At 37.5% G+C, this 22,896-nt stretch overlaps 1 protein-coding gene across 1 annotated transcript; it reads left to right on the top strand.

Annotated features, from left to right (window-relative positions):
* The first annotated feature begins 8,621 nt into the window (after positions 1 to 8,621).
* On the top strand, positions 8,622 to 18,641 carry LOC140146727 (uncharacterized). The gene is made up of 8 exons (XM_072168600.1): positions 8,622 to 8,826; positions 11,141 to 11,456; positions 12,253 to 12,344; positions 12,614 to 12,662; positions 13,298 to 13,681; positions 14,467 to 14,682; positions 15,281 to 15,512; positions 17,807 to 18,641. Exons 2-8 carry the CDS (start codon positions 11,186 to 11,188, stop codon positions 18,225 to 18,227), a joined length of 1,665 nt encoding a protein of 554 aa, XP_072024701.1. The 5' UTR covers positions 8,622 to 8,826; positions 11,141 to 11,185; the 3' UTR covers positions 18,228 to 18,641.
* Positions 18,642 to 22,896: the final 4,255 nt, after the last annotated feature.

The following is a 22,896-nucleotide window of genomic DNA, read 5'->3' as shown; positions in this document are numbered from 1 at the left end:
GCCGACATATATGACATTGTGACGCCACTTTGGTAGTCGCCCAGACTGCATGTGGCGTAATCGCGAACAACAGAAAAACACAAACCGCCTGTAAGAGACTAAGAATGGGGTGTTATATCTTTGACTCTTTGACAACAGTTCATTAAATACGACAACGTAGCTTAAGTCAATTAATAATAATAATTATATAATAATGCTTGATTTGTCACGGTTAATGATCTTGCTAATCCGTGATGTGAAAAATTAAATGAAATAATGCATTACAAGCGCGTGCGATTCACTGTAATTACATTTGTAGTCGCCATTCCGCCGCTCACTCCACACAAATTAAGAGAGCGAGCGGAAACAAACAGGCATCAATACCTTTTAGGATTGGGAAATCTACAGGGTGTCCCAAAAAAAAGAGGCCCCTCATTGCGCCCTCTTTTCCTCCTATTTTCGAAAAGTTGATCAAGTATATGTTGGTATGTAAAAAGCCTTAACCCGTTAACTTTAATAAACCGAAACAATTATTTCAATCGGCTCATAACTTTTGAAGGTATGCCCTTTTAAAGAAATGTATCCGTTTTTCACTCTGTCCACGGAGGAGGTTTGGCTACTTCAAAGATTGAAAAGTGCATATACCATGCATGAATATAAAACATTCCTCGGTGATAACTTTATAAAATAACAACTTTATTTTAGGAATGGGCTTTACCGGTGGGCTTATGGGTTATGGATATTGTTAAGTGTCATTAATTTGGGCTAAGTTGATGTGGGATGGGACTTCTTTTGCTATACTTGCAATTACTTATGTTTTTCTCTGTTATTTTATGCCTTTTTGTTTTATTATGTTTCTTACTTTCTTACTTTATTGTTTCTTGCTTTCTTATCTTGACAACATAAGTCATTTCTCTTTTTGGAATAAAAGGTTGTCCTGAAAAGGGCTGTTTAGTTTGTCTTTGGTTCTTTTGAAGTGAGTTTACTGTGCTGCTTTGCCCTCTACCTGGTTGCCTCCTTGACGAATACAGGTTTCAGCCGTATTCCTCATTGCATCAATTGCGTTGCGTACCAACATGCGCCGGATACTTGCGAATATAGCAGTAATACGTTTGCAAAGATCTTAGATTTTGCCACAAATGAAGAAATCAAGTGGTGTGAGGTCTGGTGATCTCGCAGGCCAATCCACAGCATGACCCATCCCAACCACTCCGTTTGCTATCCGTGGACAGAGTGAAAAACGGGTACTTGTCTTTAAAAGAACATATCTTCAAAAGTTGTGAGCCGATTGAAATAATTGTTTTGGTTTATTAAAGCTTACAATTAAAGGTTTCTTTACATACCAAAATATATTTGATCACCTTATCAGAAATAGGCGAAAAAGAGGACACCCTGTACAAGTAAAACTTGTTGGATTGACTTTGACTATTATTTCTCTTATTCGTATTCTATACAATTACCTACAACGAAAAACGAGCATAGTGGTTTTGTTTTCTTTTATCTGGGTTGAAATGAAAACGATAAACGATAATAGCAGCTCATAGCGGGCCTTAGTCGTTTTTCTTGGTTGAAAATGAAAAACGAAAAACGATTGGCCGGTCATATACACGGACCTAATATCTTACGAGCAATCGAGATACCAAAGAGCTTTGTTTCACTGGTATTTGCAATAATTATACCGCTAAAATGATATTGTTTACTTAAAGCGCTCCGCTAATAGAATCACTTATGTGACTAAAGCAATTAGGGCTAAAATACCAACGAATTTGTGATTGTTATTCTGCACGATTTAATTTTCTCCATTATCTATAATGATTATATGTTTTCATGATAAACAATGCAGTTGTTGTGTTGTCATAGTTATGGTTTCACGTTGGCTTCAACAATTACTCTTAACAGTCAGGTCACTTATTTTGTTTAGCGGCAATACCTTTAAAAAAATACTTGTTGATTTTGTATTATTATATAAAAAGAAATACAACCCCGACACATTTTTCGTAAATTATTGCTGTTTCGTACGTGTCTAATATACAGTTCTAGACCTTATTCCGGGGAAAATGAAGTCAATTATACAAATTAGTTGAAACATGTTGAAAAATCAATTTCAAGTATCATTTCAAATGACATAGTTCAGTACCCCTATTGACAATCAGTGCGCAAAATTTGACCTTAATTGTGCAGTATGAATTTTTATTCGAAGGTCATCATTAAGAGTGTATAAAGACATTGAGGTTTAAGAACAGTGCCCTGGCATTGAGCATAATTAAGATACTATAGTTCATTAAGGTTATAATAGAAGTCCCTTACCATTGACATTTTAATATAAAAACGTGCTTCACCATTATTTTGTATAAATTCTGAGCTTGGAATGGTTACTTTTTTTTCAATTATAGACCAAGTTTTGAAGTGGTCAAAACCCAGACGGCACAGTCTCCTTTTCATATCTCACTGTTTGCGTAAAGTTCACGTGTAAACGTCTCTTCAAGAACGAACTGACTTCATATGTGCGGGCATGCTATGAAGAAGGTGATCCCGGGAAGGAGATATACTACGAAAACAGCTTTATCCTTGTCTCAGAGAATATAGCTTGTAATTCTGCAGATTGATGGTTTCGACGAGCATGGATACCCATGGATACCCATTGCCTACCCAAGCAATCTGTCTCCAAATGATAACTTATCATTAGCATCATGTAAGATCGTGTAAGGCAGTCTCCTGCTTCGGACATTGTCAATATATTTTTAAGCTACAGATAAGAGCAAAATACATCACGATGTACGAGGACCAAAAATGCTGGACGAATAGACACAACTTGTCAGAAATAGCGGGAGTTACCATAACGCAAGTGCTATCCATAGCGCAAGTAACTTCTTTGATGCTCAATTCTATTCTCATCATACCAGGAAACATAATCAACATCTTGGTTCTTAATAAACTACAAAATATCAACTCTACCACCAGATTCCTTTTAATATGCTTAGCCGTAGTAGATCTTTCAACCGGCATTGTTAACGCGGTATTCTCACTACCATCTGCAGTAACAAAACGATGGTTATTCGGTGATGTTTTATGCAAATTAATCGGTCTGGCTTATCCAATCACGTGCGATTCTTCGCTGGTTTTCATCACGTTAATTAGCATAGACCGTTTCGTCGCGATAACGAAACCTCTTCATTACGATAGAATTATAACAATGAGGAGAATCTATTGTTTTATTGGTTTCTTCGCGATTGCCATTTTATCTTGTTTGTACGTAATCAGTACTGTGAATACTCCTTTCGATAATGTACATTTCCGATCTGATAGCGCTGCTTGCATGATATATTTCGCTCATCCATGCATTACTACAAAAACAATACTCGTCTTTTGCATGTTTGTACTTCTACCATTCACCGTTATCTTTATTCTCTATGTACATATAATACGCATTGCATATCGCGTTGCTAGAGAGGTTGAACACTTAGATCCAACACGTGGAATTCAGAAAAGGCGCGAAAGGTCATTTTCCCGCCAAGAGTTGAAGGCAACAAAGACGACTTTTGTTGTAACTAGTGGATTTTCCATAGCGTGGCTTCCACTGCTTATAACAACTATACACAACGCCGCCACGGAAAGACAACCGAAACCAGGATTGGCATTTTTGGTTATTATTTTACCAACGATGAATTCTTGGTGGAATTTCTTGATTTATTCTGTGATGAATCGACAGTTCAGAGAGGCATTGTGGAATAATTATATCAAAAAGATGACCAATAGATTTAATTAAAAACAAACGGAAGAACGTGGCACAGTGGTAAGGGTGCTCGCCTCAGTGTATATGTTCCGGGTTCAATTATCGGTATTGGCTTATGGTCGGGGGAGGGGGGGGGGTCTAGATTTATTTCGTAGTATCTAGACCTTACACACTTAAAACTACGGGGTCAAAATTCGACCTCAAAAGGGTAATTTTTCACCCCGTTACCTGAGTCAATTATGGGTCGAAGGGTCGAATTTAACACTATTTTTAAATAACACTTTTGTGGTTAAAAATAACTATGTTTAATGTTTAAGGGTCATTTGATGCTAAAATGAGGACGATAAAGAAAATGACTCTATTTGGGTCAAAAATTGCTACCCATTTTAGGGGGTCATTTTAATATCCAAGAAATGGCCCTCAACCCCGGCCCTCAACGTAGTTGGTTTCAACAACGAATAGCGTCAAATAAAAGTGACCCCGTAAAGGGGTTAACATTTTGACCATGTTAACCAGTTGTTTTATTCATGAGTGTATATTAATTATATTAAATTCAGACTTCTTTTCTTTTTATTATTCGCAGTTTATTTTCGATCGACGGCACACAATTTTTCTTACTTTTGAAGAAATTTATTCGGGATTATTATAGAACTCGATAATGAAACACTGTCACAATGACATAAAATGTGTGTCCAAATAAACTCAACAACACACATCGTGTAAAATTTACACAAATCATCTGTAAAATTTTCACATAAAGATTATGGCGTTGTCTGTGGTTCCATGCATGCTTACGTAAAGTACGCCAAAAAAGCGTTAGACTTATATATCCTATGTGCCTTCCGGTAGCGCGCGATGTTAGTCTTGCTAGCAGTCGAAACATGACTTAGACTAGCAGTCTCCAACAGTGTTTCATAAACATGACTTAGATTGTAGATTCCCTCGTCTCTGTTCAGCAAGAAAATAATATGCTTCTTCAATTGCTTTTGACAAATCAAAAACTCTTGAATTCTTTTATTACCAAACCTGATGAACCTGTGTAAACATGATAGGCCTATTATTATGCGACATAAGGAACGTTTTAACTCGCTTAAGGGGGTACTACACCCCTGCCCAATTTTGTGCCTAGTTTTGCATTTTTCTCAAATATTACAGCGCATTGGTGACAAGTAAGAACTTATTTCAGCACAGACTGCAGTTATGGAGTTACAGGGAAAACCAATATTTGATCAATAAATCAATAACTATTTCCCTTGAGGTGCTGAATTTCCAGTACAGTAGTTGTAGTCCTTGCCCCTATAATATTCATAACTTACTTGTCACCAATGCGCTATAAGTTTTGAGAAAAATGCAAAAATAGGCACAAAAGTGACCAGGGGTGTAGTACCCCCTTAAAAGTCGCATTGTGACCAGTAAGGTAATAAAATGCGGAAAATATGTATCTATATAATATAGAGAACCATTTAAGAGTGTTTAAATTTTTTTTATTAATTGTAAATTTGTTATTGTAACACTACTTTATCAGTTTTAATAACATAATTATTGTTTTCAATCTGTGTATAGTGGCCATTTTCATATGTCTTTAATGGGAAATCCCGTCGCTCATGAAATCATTGCACCGGAAATGAACTTAGGGTAATTTTAATGCCCGGAGTTTAAAGGATTTGTATAGTCATGATAGTTGCTTGTTTTCCAATAACATGAATATGCATACTTGTATTATAAAATTTGTTTCAGTTTCAGTTTTACACAATACATGCACCTGTCTTAGAGATAACAAGTAGGCCTATAGTGATAATTACTAGTTAATAATTATTTGTACGGTGATTCGGCCTACTAAATATATTATTACAGTATTTTTATCAAATTTAGTTTCAGTCTTTCACTATTCCTTCGTTCTCTCCGATTCATATAATACCATTTGCGTCATTTGTTTGTATTTGGTGATTGCTTAAGGGTACTACACCCCTGCCCAATTTTGTGCCTATTTTTGCATTTTTCTCAAAAATTATAGCGCATTGATGACAAGTAAGATATGTATATTATAGGGGCAAGGACTACAATTACTGTACTGAATATTTTATTTCAGTACAGACAACAATTGTGGAGTTACAGTCGAAAATGAGGGGAAACCACTATTTGATCAATAAATCAATAACTACTTGCCTTGAGTTGCTGAATTTTCAGTGCAGTAGTTGTAGTCCTTGCCCCTATGATATACATATTTTACTTGTCATCATTGCGCTATAAATTTTGAGAAAAATGCAAAAATAGGCACAAAATTGGCCAGGGGTGTAGTACCCCCTTAAATTACATAATCAATAAATTGTTGTCAATTCACCTTTGCTAATTATTTTGTTAGTCGATCGAATTGATTGATTAATTGTTTGATCGATCGATCGATCGATCGATTAATTTATTGATTGCATTTATCATTCGTTTACTATTGAATCATCCATATGTTAGGCGCTGTGCAATAATTATGTGTTTGTGTGTGTGTGTGTGGGGGGGGGGGGCGGGGTACGGGGAGGTTATCAAAATAATTGTGTACACCTGACACCCTTGACAAAATATCTTTTGCCCCTTGAACTTGCCAAAATTTCTTTGGCCCCTTACAACATGCCGGATTTAATTTTGGCAAATAGGCCTAATTTCCAGTGGCGTATAGCTGGGTTAGGGCGGCAAAATGGCCCACACGGAATTTTTTCCACCATGGTGGGATATTTCTGAATTGACACTTAATTTGGGTGCACTTTGTCTTAGGTCCAATCTCTTTCATGGAAAGTTTGCTATATCTTTCTAAATATATGATTGTTTGTTCTAGATTTGGGTTTTAGCGTTTCATATTTGAAAGAACTAATGTTTAATTGCAACATTTCGAAACCACAAACCAAAACTGGGTGCTATGATGTACAAGATTGGGCTACGAGTATGCATTTTATCAAGTTAGCAATAGGTAATTGCTTCATTTTGCATATGCATGACTTTCTTTATTATACTCAAAATCGGATTTTATTATACATGTTATAAGGAAGTTGTTTACGTGCATTAGGCTCCTTCACAGCCGGTTTCTGTCGTGTATATGTTTGTGAGTGAACCACAAGCAGACTGGGTTGCCAGGGACTACAGGACAAAATACCTGTTTCTGACTATAACTATTAGCAAGGTCTTGATTTGGCACCCTACCAGATAATACTGATAATGGTTAATTGGAAATCTGAAAATAAACACTTATTTTGTAAATAGATGATACTCTGTGATTATTTATGGATGGAAACTTAGGAAATTGCTGTTAATGGAATAATTGGTATATTAAACATACATTTGGTTCGTCAACGGTAAAAATCCATTCACAAATAAGGTTTTTAGGAACCATTTGACATTAAATATTTTGAACAATTGCTCTATGAAAAATTATATAAATGCACCCCTGTTGATCCAGGCCTACTGATAATTCAACAATTATAATGAGCAATTATCTGACCAGACAGGAACCAAGCTGGGTATAAGGTGCCCAGGCACCTGCACTGTTAACTAGGGTTAGTTTATACCATCACTAATAAATGGATGTTGGGAGGGAAACTAGTGGGGGGGGGGGGTAAATACCAGTAATTGGGGTAGATAGTTGCTTTGGTTTTATACATTTTGGTAGAGCAACTGGGCAGTTAGTAGTAACAATTATAATCAACACATTCAGAAAATAAAGATTGAATTGAGCCAGGGAACCCCTGGGATTGAGTAATCAGTCTTTTTGATTATAATTGTTAAAGGTCATCTGAGCCTGAGGTGGAATAAGTATATATTGTTGTATTGTCAGAATGCTCAAAGTCATGTCATAAAACGTAATCACAAAGTCGTCTGAATATAGATTGTTGGATTGATGCGAAACTCGGTGGATGTGATTTCCAGTGATCCCTTTGTTTGTACAAGTATAAATTAAGTATAAATTAAATCTAGACCTATTTAACACACATTTTCCAATTTAGCTTATAGTATGTCATTGGTGGTATTCGTGGTAACAACATTTCCAACCCGGTTAGTTGTGCATATGCTACACACAAAAAATGACTAGCATTCCAAGTACTTGTCAATGTAAAATTATGAAACATGAATTTCATCCATGGTGTTGTCTTTTTAAAGACATTTCTTGTTCAGGGATAAAATGGGGATTTATTTATTTATTTATTTATTTAATTATTTATTTATTTATTTATTTATTTATTTATTTTCAGTAGGCTATTTCATTAATGAATGAATGAATGAATGAATGAATGAATGAATGAATGAATGAATTCATTCTTTCATATACAAATGTAGGCCCTACATATATCGGATCATTCGGTCAATCATCCAGATATGGATTTATGCGTCCGTTTGTTTATTTTTTTTTCTTGCTTGCTTCGTCATTCATTCATTCTTCAACAATTCATTCATTCATTCATTCATTCATTCATTCACTGACTTTAATATTTAATTGCGTAAACTGATTTACTGGCTCATCTTATAGATCATTTATTGCGCAACACTCCCAATTTAAAACGGAATATACCCTTCCACTTACGTAAAAGTCAAGTTCAAGCATAGACCCTATTAATGAAGTATAGGGTTTTTTCTAGCCTCTTTCATGTTCGGTTTGGTCAAAATAATAACACAATATACATACAATGCACTAAATAATGTCCCTGGCCAATACTATCAATCCCCTATCAATGTACACGTGTACGAGCATGGTGTTGAGACTAAAACAGTGAGAGGGGATTTCCCCATGTTAAGCTATTTATAGTGTAGCTGCTGTGCAGACGTTATACCGTGTGAGTCATAAAATTAAATTCAGCGGCAAATAATTGTTTTTGGAGGAATAAAAAACAACATTAACGAAGTATAAAAGAAGAAACATTCATGAGATGGTAACATTTTGATGAAGATCGGATTTAATAATCGTCTTGTATTATATTTCGTGATCCAAGTGTGTGATGTTTTATTGCGAGTATTGAAGAAAATTCAAAGCAAAAGTTCACGGACGTTCGATTTCCATCAGCAGTGCACAGTACATGCAATTTCTCTCACTGGTGAGGTGGTTATAAGCCTATATTTTCAACGTTTTGATAAATGCGGTAAGTGTACTTCACATAAAATAATAATTATTTGAGACAGTGTTCTGTCACGGACCGTATTCTATTATACTGGTGCTTGGTTCTGTATACGTTCTCTCTCACAGTCTCATCTCTTCCGTTCCCCTCTCTACCTTCTCTTTTCCCTATATACTTGCTTTTTCTAATCTATCCCGCATAATTAAAATAATCCCGCATAATAAAATAACTTTTCTATCCCGCATAGTAAAATAATTTAGTTTATAAATTCCGTATAAATAATGTTTACAAAATGCATTACTTATGTACATAGCAGTAAATTACTTTTTCTTTATTTATTGGTTGATTTATTGTTTCTTCGGAGCTTGTAGTTCATAAGTTTCTTTCTTTCTTTCTTTCTTTCTTTCTTTCTTTCTTTCTTTCTTTCTTTCTTTCTTTCTTTCTTTCTTTCTTTCTTTCTTTCTTTCTTTCTTTCTTTCTTTCTTTCTTTCTTTCTTTCTTTCTTTCTTTCTTTCTTTCTTTCTTTCTTTCTTTCTTTCTTTCTTTCTTTCTTTCTTTCTTTCTTTCTTTCTTTCTTTCTTTCTTTCTTTCTCCTTTCTGCCTAATTCTTCCTGCCTTTTTTCTTTTAATTATTCCTTCCTCTTAATCCCACCCACCCACCCTTCCTTCCTTTATTTTTTCATACTATCATTATTTTAAAACCCTACAACACGGAGCTAATAAACCACGATATGACTATTATTATTATGAATTAGGCCTACTAATACTACTGTTTGCATACTTATTATTTTTGTACCTTTCCGTTGATATTGAAAGCATTGACAGCAAAGTGTTGTCTTATCAATCAACTGTCCAACGATCATATCAAAGGTACCTCACATAACTTGTCTGTCGGTATTTTTGTTTACACATTGTTTAGTGCAAAGATAAACAATAAATACTAAATGGAAAGATAATGTGGCTGAACTTCCGAACTTACATCACGTAATAGCGCGTAAAATTCGTCTAAGGTATAGGCCTACATCATCATCATCATCAGTCGGCTGCGGAGCAAGCGACTACAAGCTTTCTCCAACTATTGCGATCTTGGGCAAGTGAAACAATTTTGCAATATAAGTGCATATTTTGACTGTGTCAAAATCATGATAAATAAAAAACAACAACAAACGTAATTCTATGATCAAAATAAACGAGTCTTCAGCATAGTCTTAAATCTGGAAACAGATGTTGCAGATCTCAGTAGGAAATGTGTTCCAGGGGTGCTAATGTACTTTAGCTTGTGTCTTCACCAAAGATGTTTTTATTTGTTTAAGTTGTCTATTGTTGAAGACACAGTGTCATCGCCCCGATATCTTCATAGCAGAAATCGCCATGATGGTAGATCGGATCCACTTGTTCTTCAATAGCTACACATTTTGTTCCGACCTGTTTAATAGTTTTGAGACGCATAATGGGCCGAGGGACATCCAACTAAGGCTATTGACAATAGTCCGGTGACTGACCCCTGCAGATCTCAGTGAGCCTGGTACGTCATCTGCATTAGACTGCCTCCACCAGTGGTCCACATTGCGCTTGTAACGTGATTATGTTTCGTTACTCCGATTGTTTACGAATGAGGGCAGCTGTCATTTTTGTCTGTTATGCACATATAAAATCTAAATTGTTGCCATTTTTTGATTTCAAAACGCACGGTTGTTTGTTAATACGCTAGCTAACGACTACCATGTTCTTTCAACACATATTCAAGTGCAAGCCTTAAAATCGGCTTCTTTAGAAAGCAAAAATTACGGGAGATATTCATCATTTTCTACCCCGGTATCCAAAGATTTATCGTCTGAATATCAAATCGTGCATAGCACATACACGTGTATCGATCCGGGTATTGATTTAGTTTCCTGCTGTATAATGTAATTATTTACCAGGCGATGTCGATGTGAGACATGTCTATTTGTAAGACAGTGATATCAAAAGCTTGCCAATGCACATAGTGTTAGTAAGCGAAAAGAATGGTAAATCGATGGTCATTTCTGCACCACTATACTTGTATCGTAACAATTACTTTGGTCGTATCATTATACTTTCAAGCTTTGCAGTGGTGGCACCAGATTCTTTACAGGGGGAAGGCAAAGGGGGAAAAGGGGGAGGTTAAAATCTGAACATTTGGCATCCACAAGGGCCCCAATCGATGTTTGGTTTCATTGGTGCATGGAAACGGATGGGGTGCTCTTCATCTCATACCCCCCCCCCTTTGGCGCCACCACGCTATGTTGTAAACAGTTGAATTCTTGATTCTTGTCACTAAAAATCACACATTTTTCACTGATTACTTATTTTACAGGGAAAACAATCGGTAAAGTTTTGTGCGTAATTTTGTTACAACAAAATGGATCCCAGCAATAACCAGCAAGAACAGGACTATCAATTGTCCGATGAAACACTTAACACGCTGAACCAGCTCTTTCAAAAGCAACAGCAGCAAGAAATGCAGCAACAGCTACAGCAAAGGCAAGAAATGCAGCAGCTATTTCAACATCAACAGCACGAGCAACAACAGCAACAGCAAGAGATACCGCAACAGATAGAGGACCGGATGCGTGGAAACAATCCTGATAGTTGGTTGTTTCCCGAGAATGTATCCGAATCCAACACATTGAGTACGTTAAAATAGTTTCAATAATCTTATACAACAAAGTATTCATTAAATTTGATTTCTGGTCATCATGTATAATATAGGATTTGGGGAACTTCCATTATTATCAGAGGCTAATCATTCAGATGCGCTTTCCAAAAGAATATATTCCTCATTCATTGTAACTGCTTCACCGAATGCCCCTTAACATTACCGTATACCATGATTACTTTCAAAGTCGAGGACTTCACAGCTAAGTACCTGCAGTCCCGGAATTGTAAAAGGTATAAACATCAGCAGGGTCGGAGTTACCTTTCTTGGGGCCTTGTGGTTTTGCCCATCCAAAAATTTGGAGGCCCCCAAATTTACTGTGAGAAAGGCATGTGCACTATAAAGTGACCAAGTTTTGGTTTACGTATAAGTGGCGGTAGAAGCATTAAAATTTAGAGTGATCCGAACATTATTTTGTTTCGATTTCACTATGACATTTGTGCGCGAAGCGCGTGAAAAAATTCAATTCCAGTATGGCTAAGCCAAAAATGAAGTTAATTTTGCTATGGTTATGAAGGCCAGTACATACACGCGGAGCATGCAACAATATCTTATAATTTATCAAACAGGAGTCAGGAAACAATATAGGTCAGAAGTTTTGCAAAATTACATCTGACTTCAATTGCCGATTTGATGTGCTCAACACTTTTACAATTTAGTAAGATAATATACTTAACTTAGATTTATACCCCCGTGTAAGACCCGGGTTTGATCCATTTTTAGCCATTAATATGCTATTATTTTCTAACGTATACATTATTATAATACAGCACCACAAAACACCACACCTGTCAAAAATGCCTGTCTACCAAAGAACATCCCTCTGGAGGAGTTGCAAGAGTACTTTCCCAGTGGACCGGAGGTAAAATATTATCTTATAACTCTTCCCTTTTGTCCATAAATTAATTACAAATATTGTCGGGGGGGGGGGGGTGAAAACCAAATCAAGCAACCATCAAACAAAACATACAGAAAAAATGCCGGATTTCAAGCTGGCCCTGTTTGCATCTATATACATCTACTTTTGCTTTAACCGGGCTATTATCTCGTCAATAAATTCATAATAACAAAATGCTTACATCAACCCCGTTTTTTGTCGAGATTTAAATATATTTTTATGTGTTATTTTAGGATCCCGAAGAAATCTCTATGGATATCACATCCCCAAATACAGGCCCTGGTAAGTATTGCTATGCTATAGATTTGGCAATTCAACTATTTGGTCTGCTACACTGCTTAATGTGATTTGTGAATATAATGTGCAATTAAAAGGGTATATCGTCATGAGAGCAAGAAAATTCGCACATGCTATGGCTGCCTTGTGTTCGATTTTCAAATTGTATTTTGCATTGGCATTGGGTCCCACTACTCTTGGATTTGATGCCTTAACAGTGCTACAAATAATTTGATAATGACAAAGGGAAGCTACTATTGCATGACGAATTATGTAAGTCTAATATTGTCTTACCTTATTCTTTCTTCATCTTCCATTATTCATCTTGTCAATATTGCTTCATTCATTTCATTCCTCCAACATCCTTAAAACAACTGCCCGTAATACCACGGAAACCTCTTCAACAGTTCACCTACATCACTAGATTAATATATTTTCGCCATATCATGATGATGCAGAGGGTAGATGTCCAAGTCCAACTGATAATCAGCAAAATGACGTAGATAAATTCACATATCTTTAGCCCATTTTTCCCTCTCTTATACATCAGGCTTACACACATGATGTCGTATCCCATTAATTGTGTTTCCAATTTTCCAGCTACTGAAATAGCTTACACATATGTTTACTTCTTTATGCAGGTACTGATGATGATGAAGTGATGATTATCTTAGAAGGAGAAGAGAGAAACTCCTTCAAAGCAGCTGAAGATGTTTTCAATGAAATTGGCGATACCATGCAAGCGACCCCTCAGGTGCTTAGATTGCCAGAGGTACAGAGTCCTGATTCTACTGTAGCTACAACTGCTTCGAGCAGCATAAATGTTACGCCACAACAAGTTCTTCAATTACACCAACAGCAGTATCTTCAGGAACAGCAGCAGCAAGGATTCGTCATGCCAGGTGTTCCACACCTGCCTGTTTATCAACCTGCTCCATTCCAAGCAATCCCTGTAGCCATGGTAGCCAATAGTGCACCAGAGACAGTTGCTTCTAGCGTTCCATTACAGCAGATGGTCCAACAAGGTATAGTACGATTAGTACATATAACAAAATACTTCCAAAGTCTGAAGACTGCAGTCTCATCTGATCATATCCATTTTAGGTATCATAAAATTCACGTCGAATCAAAGTTATTGATAAAGTAAACATCTGCAGAACGACTCCATCCGAAATATGTTAATGTCAAATTTTCATATATCATATCCACCAATACTGAAACTCTGGCAATAATGAAGCTGCTTAGTCTCCCATATTTCGGCACTGTCTATCCAAATCAATAACCGAAATTTATTATTTCCAACGACGCAGTCTTTTTATTGTTGTACACATTGTCAATAAACTATTTCAGAAAACAATAGACGCTGACCAGTCTCTTGAAAACAAACCCAAATCCAACCTTTGCCACTCGTTTTATAGATATTTATGTTGATATTGCATTAAGTAAGTCGTCCTAGACACGTTGCGTGATCGCGAAATGCCATGCCATTGCGCAATAATTCCGAGTATATCCCTGGTATAATCATTGTCATATCCTAAATCGTTTTCAGGCCTGTATCTGTTTGTTTACGGTCAATCCGTCCTTGAGTGTCTAATAACGCGTCGTCACGCAGTGGTCAGAGTCATTGCGTGAGCATGCCTTTTTTTTATGACAATGCACTCTGACCTGCGCAATAATGACTGGACAAAGTGGACCATTCCTAGAGTTTGAACCGCGGTGTTAAGCGACTCTTGTTGCCATGTGATAATCATTTTCAGACAAATTATCAAACAAAATAATTTGAATTTACGGAGTCACTTTATAATTGCAGTAGCTGTACCAAAGCGTATGCGAGTTACTGCTAGCGAAACTGCTTGTCGACCTGCCACAACAACAACACCATCAAAGCGCCAATCGAAGTCTCAACCAAGGAGCAGACGTACAGCAAAGAAATCTGCCACCATGACCAATCCTAATCCGCATACAAGTGCGCCTGCCCAGCAATCTTTGAACAGTTCGGAAACAAAATGTGACTCCCTTCCTGAACGTGAGTTTATTTGCTTGGTCTGTTTTGTGATTTTATTTGTTTGTTTGTCTTCTTACTTTCGATGGGGTTTATTTTTCAGATGAATGAACAATTTGACATCCCCACGACACCAATCGGTATCAGAACCTGGGGGTCCTTTGGCTTGGGTGTGGATGTGCGACTGGACTCCGAAACACCCAACTTTTAAAAAGAAATTCTAAAAAACACGACAAATTGGCACTTATTCGAGAACATTTCATCCTTTCTTAAGACAATTGTCATGAAATTGATGACCATCAATAAACAAATATGGCTAAAATGCACCATCAGTCTAAATCTGCTTGAAAAAGAAGACAAGAAATTTCGACGACCTATGTTATTGCAGATAATACTATAGTCTTTAATAATTGGTTAAACTAGGCGTTATGTGTACACCAGTCATCATCAGTCGGCTGCGGAGCAGGCGACTACAAGGTTTCTGCAACTGGTACGATCTAAATTGGGCTAGCGAAACCATTTTGTTTAGCTGTAGCATGCATAATAGGAGGTGCTGGATACCAGTACAAAATTTATAACATTAACATAGTCTTAACGAAATAATTTTCGGCTTTAATTTCAGATCATGAACTTCAAATTGACGTGCAATACTGTACAACAGTGAAGATTGACAAGAGAATAATACGGAGCCCTAAAGGATGCATCATATACCACAATTACTGCAAGGAGGGGGAAGATATGGATGGTGTTGAGGGGGTTACCCTTCCTCTACTTGATACACGCGTTGTACCAGGGATTACCACACACGAACAGATCAAGTACACCAACCGCATCGTCAACTACACAGAAAAAGGGTTCGTACATGCTTTATTATTACATTCATTTCATTTTGTTAAGGATATATTCACTGTAACACGGCAATAGTAAAGTGTCTTGGAATTTGACATGTCTTCAGTAATTAGACATGTCTTCAAAAGGGAGAGCGCAGCTCAGTGGTTAGAATTCTCACTTCTGTTGCAAGTAGGTCCTGGGTTCGATTCCCGGTCCCCGGTGATAAACTTACCAATGGTAATGATTTGTAAAATATCTCAATTTAATTGGCAACATTATATATAACTAAGTATTTTAATACTATACCAGGGATTACCACACACGAACAGATCAAGTACACCAACCGTATCGTCAACTACACAGAAAAAGGGTTCGTACATGTCAATTTACAGAAGAATGAATTTAAAAATTCATTCTTCTGCTTTCCCTAATGGTGCATTAAGAATTGGGTATGAACCACCGGTCCCGTGTTCAGAAGAGCCATTAGCCCTTTCAAAGTATGGCGTACACAAAAGGAGGGCAGTCTTCAATCTGGGGTAAAACCCGGTAAATTCAAAAGACTTTACCCACTTCGTGCAGCGCCATCCTATCGTGTCCGCGGTGTCTCGAAAAGGTTAATACTGCCATACATGTTTCAAAAAGAGTGTTATATCCCTGACTGTCCCGACCCGTTCCGGTGTTCTAATGGACCAATGGAAATAAGATATTAAGATTCACACAAGAGGCTCGTTATCTAGGGTTGTCAAATCAGACAAATCGTATGAAACAGATACAAACACAATGTCTTGGCAGAAGACGCAAGCTAAGACATAGTGCAAGTTCGTGCCCTGTGAACATTCGACAATTTTCGACATCTACACATGGCAACTACACATGGCAGCTATTGCACTTCTGGCTCTGAACAGTCGATATCGGTATTATACTGAATAATGAGACATATCTTCCTTATCCTTGCAGTCACGTCGATCACGACGTGTCGTGTCTCCTATAATCTGCTTCAACAGGGGCATGGCCTTGGTGGCCTCCTTGAATTTCGAGGCCTGAATTCTGTTCACTGTATCATGATGCAGTCATGTCTACAGTAGAATTCACCACGACCTTTGCAGGACCCCGGGGGGGCCTCTTGGAAAATATTTGTACGGGGGTGCTAAAAGTAGACTTCAGAATGTTGACCATCTCTATACCTGCATAGTGCAAAAAAACACCCGATCACTATACCTCGCTTGAGTCGCTTCTATCAGTTAACCAACCCATCTCTATACCATTTTTACTGTAATGGTGACCCATCATTAGGGGCCTATATCGTCAATATAACTAAAAACTTACAACAGCCCATCTCAATACCATCACAGAAATAAGGGGTCATTAATATACCCGAAACAACTTCAAAACCACCCCATTGGTATACCAAAATCCATGAAAATGCACCTCAAAACCTTTGAGCATCCCCGTATACCATTTCTTAGGGAGAGGCCCCCCCCGGGTGCAGGACTTAAACCCCATTAAAAGCTATTAAACCAAGATAACACTCATTGAAAACAGCTCAACTGATTAAATCAATCTTCTCTGGTTGTACACATGTTTCTGTTTTATCTGTGCGGTATCGCAATGAGCTGGTATTATAGTTTCAGTTGGGTAACCGATTATAAAGGAAACGCAGGGTAACAATGGGCCTTTGTTCACGAAATGAGACAATACTCTGCTTATTGTTAACCAGCATTCTTGAAAATGAGCAACATAATGATTGTTGACTTAACACGGTTTGGAAATAATTTCTTCATATTTGTTAGTGTTATCTGTCGTTTACATATCCTTCATAAAACACAAAAGTGCGAATACTTCCAAGCACCTAAATTAGCTGAAAATTTAGGACATTTCTAGAATTTCAGATTTCATAGAATACTTTAAATGTAGCTTGTACCGTTTTTTTGTGGCATCCTTCAGAAATGAGCGGTCCGTTACCAATATTTTCGGTCAAATCTCCATTCAATTAACACGGGGAATTGGCTAGCTATGCCTTGCCCTCACTCATATTTTACCAAAGTGCGCCTATTTCTGAACATCTAACCTAGCTGTAATTTTAGGTCATGTTAGAGAAATATATTTGCTAGAAGTTTGGAGAATACTTTAAATATTGGCAGGTTATTTTTCACACAGTGATGTTAACTAGGCAAATGCCTATACTTCTAACATTAACATACACTATTTGTAAAGGTCGCGCGTCAATGGTGAGAGCACTGTGTATTGTGTATAGGAAAACGGACAGTAACTGCAGTATGTCTTACCCTTTTTCGTATTTCCTTTTCCATGTATGCAGCGTTCGCATATTCAGTGATGAGACCGGCATCTACGCTGTGCGACATTGTCGTAGCAAGGTGTTCTACTGGAGTCCACAACGAGGCGACAGTGAGGCGATGGTGACTACCGAAGAGCTACCAAGAGATCAGAAAGTTCTGATCTTCGATTACAAGATGTTCAAGAAGAGTCTTATTAATTATCTCCAGGCAGGCAAAGATAGTAAAATCGAAATTCCGTGGTATCCAACTGTTGTGATGACCTTCGCCCAGCAATGGAACACGCGTTGTGCTCTGAACACCAACCTTGTGTTCGCCATCGTGGAGCCCTTGAGACCAACGGCAATGCTGGAAGGGTTATTTGCTAGATACGATGTGAAACCGACCATCAAGCGTCTCAATACAGGACTTCATAGCATGATGTGTCAATTTTCAATGCTGTAACACTTGTCAGTCCTCCTAAATATCCACAAAAGAGAGGCATGTCATGAAAGTAGGAAACACTATAGGCCTACTTGTCGACTGAATTGATACTATAAAATATTACATAGGACTCTATGATGTTTATAAATCACTTTTATCGTTAAGGTATATAGCATTTTGTGAAAGGTTTTGGATTGTACCAAAAATACTATATTCGGTACTATATACAAACATGTTGGATCACTAAAGCATAATTCGTGTAGACGTGTACACGATTGAAATTGTGACATTGTGCACGTATATTCGTATATCGTGCATGACTATAATAAATACAACTTTTTTTTCAAGACAATACGGTATATGCAAATAACAACTAGAAGAAATACTGTACATAAAGACAAACTGGAAACTGATGGAAGTACATATGAGTTTTAATGAGCAGTCAGTCATGGATTGAATTTGGAGATGGGCGGGGAGATGGGTGAACCTGGGACTTGTGAACATGGTGAGGTTTGATGTGTCATGGTCAAGCAGGACCAATGGCGGTGGATCCACAATTGGGGTGGGAGGGGGCATATTTTGTGCCGACCCCGGGTGCCGACTGGGGCATTCACGACAAATTTGCAATTTCAGACTATTTTTTCCCAAAATGAAGGTCATACTGCAGTTACTGTCCGTTTTCCTATACACAATACACAGTGCTCTTACCATTGACGTGTGACCTCTACAAATAGCCTACGTTAAAAGAATGGGGATTTGCCTAGTTAACGTCGCTGTGTGAAAAATAGCCGGCCAATATTAAAAGTACTCTTCTAAAATTCTAGAAAATATAGTTTTGTAACATGTCCTAAATTTTTAGCTAATTTAGATGTTTGGAAATATGCGTACTTTGGTGTTTTAGTGTATGTTATAGGTAATAGTACATTGCCTAGTTAACGTCGCTGTGTGAAAAATAACCGGCCAATATTAAAAGCACTCTTCTAAAATTCTAGAAAATATAGTTTTGTAACATGTCCTAAATTTTTAGCTAATTTAGATGTTTGGAAATATGCGTACTTTGGTGTTTTAAGAAGGATATGTAAACGACAGATAACACCGAAAATATGAAGAAATTATTTCCAAACAAAGTCTGCAAACCACCATGCTTCTCATTTTCAAGAACGCTGGTTAACAATAAGCACGTATTGTCTCATTTCGTATACAAAGACCACACAGAATTGTTCTCTAGCGCTCGCTTTATAATCGTTCACCCAACTGAAACTATAATCCCAGCGCATTGCTCCATTGTACGTGTAAAGCAGAAACATATGTTGTGTGTATTTAACCAGAGAAGATATGATTTAATCAGTTGAGCTGTTTTTTAATGAGTGTTATCTTGGTTTAATAGCTTTTAATGGGGTTTAAGTCCTGCAAAGGTCGAGGTGAATTCTACTGTAGACATGACTGCATCATGTAAATTCCGGTATTTAATGAGCCATGCAGTGAGCCGTAAAATTGTGCAATGAATTTTTTGCCCAAAACACTGTCGCGAAACACTTTGCAATTAGGATTTTTAAGGGGACACCAAATTTAGCGGGGAACGTGTCCCCTCCGTCCGCCCCGCCTATATGCAGGACTGTATACAAAGCCAGGACCTTGTGAGGAATTTCCAAAATGTGGTCCCTTTTCCCAAAATAAATTCGCTCATTCAACAAGTGGACTTAAGGCTGAGTAAAAAAAATACATGTTTCTCGTCCGCGCCCTCCTCATTTTTTGAAGATTTTTCAAATTTCTTTTTATTTTGTAAACTTTCAGTTATAACTTGTTGAAAAAGATGTTTCAGAAGTTGAACCTTTTTTTACGGCTTTGTAAATGCATAATACATCATTTAAGAAGAGTTTTGTGATCACTAGAGGGTCTACCTCTCAAAACAATAAAATAAAAGGGCCCCTCCTTTTCTCAGATATCAATCTGTATGTCGAATACCCGAAATATGGTGCCAAATACAGGTATTTAGCGTCGTTTTCCAATAAAAAATAGAAAATAAAAAGCCCCTCATTCTCCTAATTTTTAAAAACCCGGACGGGAAACATGTTTTTACTTTTACTTGGCCTAACCCACGGTGGTGGTGGTGGTGGGGGGGTATACGGGGTTATGCCCCAGTTTTGAGGTACCTTTTCAGCAATATTGGCATATCGATGGGCGTATTTGGGCAAATTAGGGGAAATGTGCATGGGTGCTTTTTGTGAACAATTGATAAAAAAAATGGATTGCAAAACCAGCAAAATGTAGGTTCTCTGAAAATCCCCTCCCCCGGACTTAAACGTGGGTAACCTGATGCTCATATTTTTCTCATTAACATATTGAAATTATAGGGGTTCCAAATCGGTATATTTCCGGAGAAATCATCAAAGAAGTGTTGACTGTGGTATACCACAGAAATACACCAATTGAAATTCCTAATTTCAATATGTTAATGAGAAAAATAGGATCTCTTATTTGATATCAATTTATTACATGATCATCATTAATAAAAACACTGTAGATTACCAGTATCACGCTGTATATAATGAATGGTCAGTAATTCCATAAGGAATATGTCTCATTTACAAGGAACATTTACATGTTCTTTTTGTATGAATGTTTGAAAGGGACAACATTTTATGTTACTTGTAAGTTTTAAAGAATTCGATTTTCACTTAATATCAGGTCACCTTCCTTTAACCCAGGCTAATATGAATGGTGTAACATGAAAAAAAGGACCCTTTGATGATACTTTCCTTGTAATTGCATGGGACCTATATAATTCGGTACATGTGGATGCAAACCAAGCCAATAAAAATTTACTATTGGGGCTATTTCGAGCAGTTTAAGGGGTGCTACACCCCTGACCAATTTTGTGCCTATTTTTGCATTTTTCTCAAAAATTATAGCACATTGGTGACAAGTAAGATACGTTTATATTATAGGGGGAAGGACTACAACTACTGTACTGAAAATTCAGCAACTCAAGGCAACTAGTTATTGATTTATTGATCAAATATTGGTTTTCCCTCATTTTTGTCTGTAACTCCACAACTGTTGTCTGTGCTAAAATAAAATTTCCAGTGCAATAGTTGTAGTCCTTGCCCCTATAGGCCTAATATACATATCTTACTTGTCACCAATGCGCTATAATTTTTGAGAACAATGCAAAAATAGGCATAAAATTGGGCAGGGGTGTAGTACCCCCTTAATTAACATAGGCTAATATGAATGGTTTAACATGAAAAAAGGACCCTTTGATGATACTTTCCTTGTAATTGGGAACTATCACCTATATATAATTCGGTACATGTGGATGCAAATCAATCCCCTAAAAATGTACTATTGGGGACATTTCGAGCAGTTTAACATAAAAAAGTGGTAGTCCCTTGCATTTCTAATTTGGACCCGAAAAGCTCCAGAAAAATTTATTTTTTAGGCGGGTAAATCCACTTGTTTAATTTTGATTTTAGCAAAATTTATTTTGTAAAAAGGCCCACATTTTGGAAATTACACACAACAGCAAATAAACTCCTGGCTACGGGCCTAGTTAGATCTTTTTTATACTTTCCTATAATACGAGATATAGCCATGTTCTTGCACTACTTGCTTTTCCCAGTGGGCACAGGTTAGGATTTCGACGTTGTATCAACGTTGATACAACGTCGAAATCTAACCTAACCTGATTTCAACCCGATTTCAACCTAGAGATTGGTTGAAATCAGGTTGAAATTTCAACGTCGATACAACGTTGAAATTTCAACCTGATTTCAACCATGTTTCAACCAACTTTCAATGCAAAAATTAGGAGGTTGAAATCAGGTTGAAACTTCAACGTTGATACAACGTTGAAATTGCAACCTGATTTCAACCAATGTTTCAATGCACAACTTAATGACCTTACATAAAATATTATTAGGACGAAATATGCATATGCCTAGTATAATACATGTTTAAAGGTCGATAGCATTGAAATTTTACCCAAGTTTTTCTATATATCCGGGCCTCATGATCTAACGATTTAACCCGAACTTCCGTTCCCTTCTTCAAGTGGCGCGCGCAGCGTGCACTATACCTCAAATACTTACGCGAAAACACCGGGTGGTACGGGGTATGATATACGGCCCAGTCGCCGCTCAATTGGCGGGCTGATGTTGATATGGGAATTCCTACAACATGGTGAAGTTGGTGCAAGAGACGTTCACAAACACTTGTTAGGGGTGGGCTGATGCAAAAGGGTGGGGAGGGGCTTTAGTTTTGACCCTCCTAGGGGTAGAGGAGGGCCTTGAAAAAATGACCAAACATTTTCCCAGGAAAATTGAGTTCATATGATATTCTATGGGATTGACCCATAATTTTCATGTCAAAGGGGGGAGGCTGAATTTTTAGAGATCTGAAAGGGGGCGAAAAACTTTCGCGATGATTTTTTTTTTGCATCAGCCCCCCTAACAAGTGTTTGTGATCGTATAATATGCCTATTCGCATATCTTCTAACTATTTTACTAACCCGATCATATCGCCCCGGGTATTGCCGGGTATCGCCGCGGCGGCATAGCCGGCGTCAGTAGCTACGAGGTCGGCAGATCGAGGTCGGCACCCATACGCGGGAGGCAACCGGGTGCGGGAGTGGGTGGGCCGGCCGCATCATAGGCCTATGTTGTCGATCATAGTCGGAGAAAGCAGGGGA

The sequence above is a fragment of the Amphiura filiformis genome, chromosome 2, assembly GCF_039555335.1.
Source record: "Amphiura filiformis chromosome 2, Afil_fr2py, whole genome shotgun sequence".
In the NCBI taxonomy this organism is placed as follows: Eukaryota; Metazoa; Echinodermata; class Ophiuroidea; order Amphilepidida; family Amphiuridae; genus Amphiura; species Amphiura filiformis.
The sequence above is the reverse complement of the archived record's forward strand: the minus strand, read 5'-3'. Positions and strand labels throughout refer to the sequence as shown.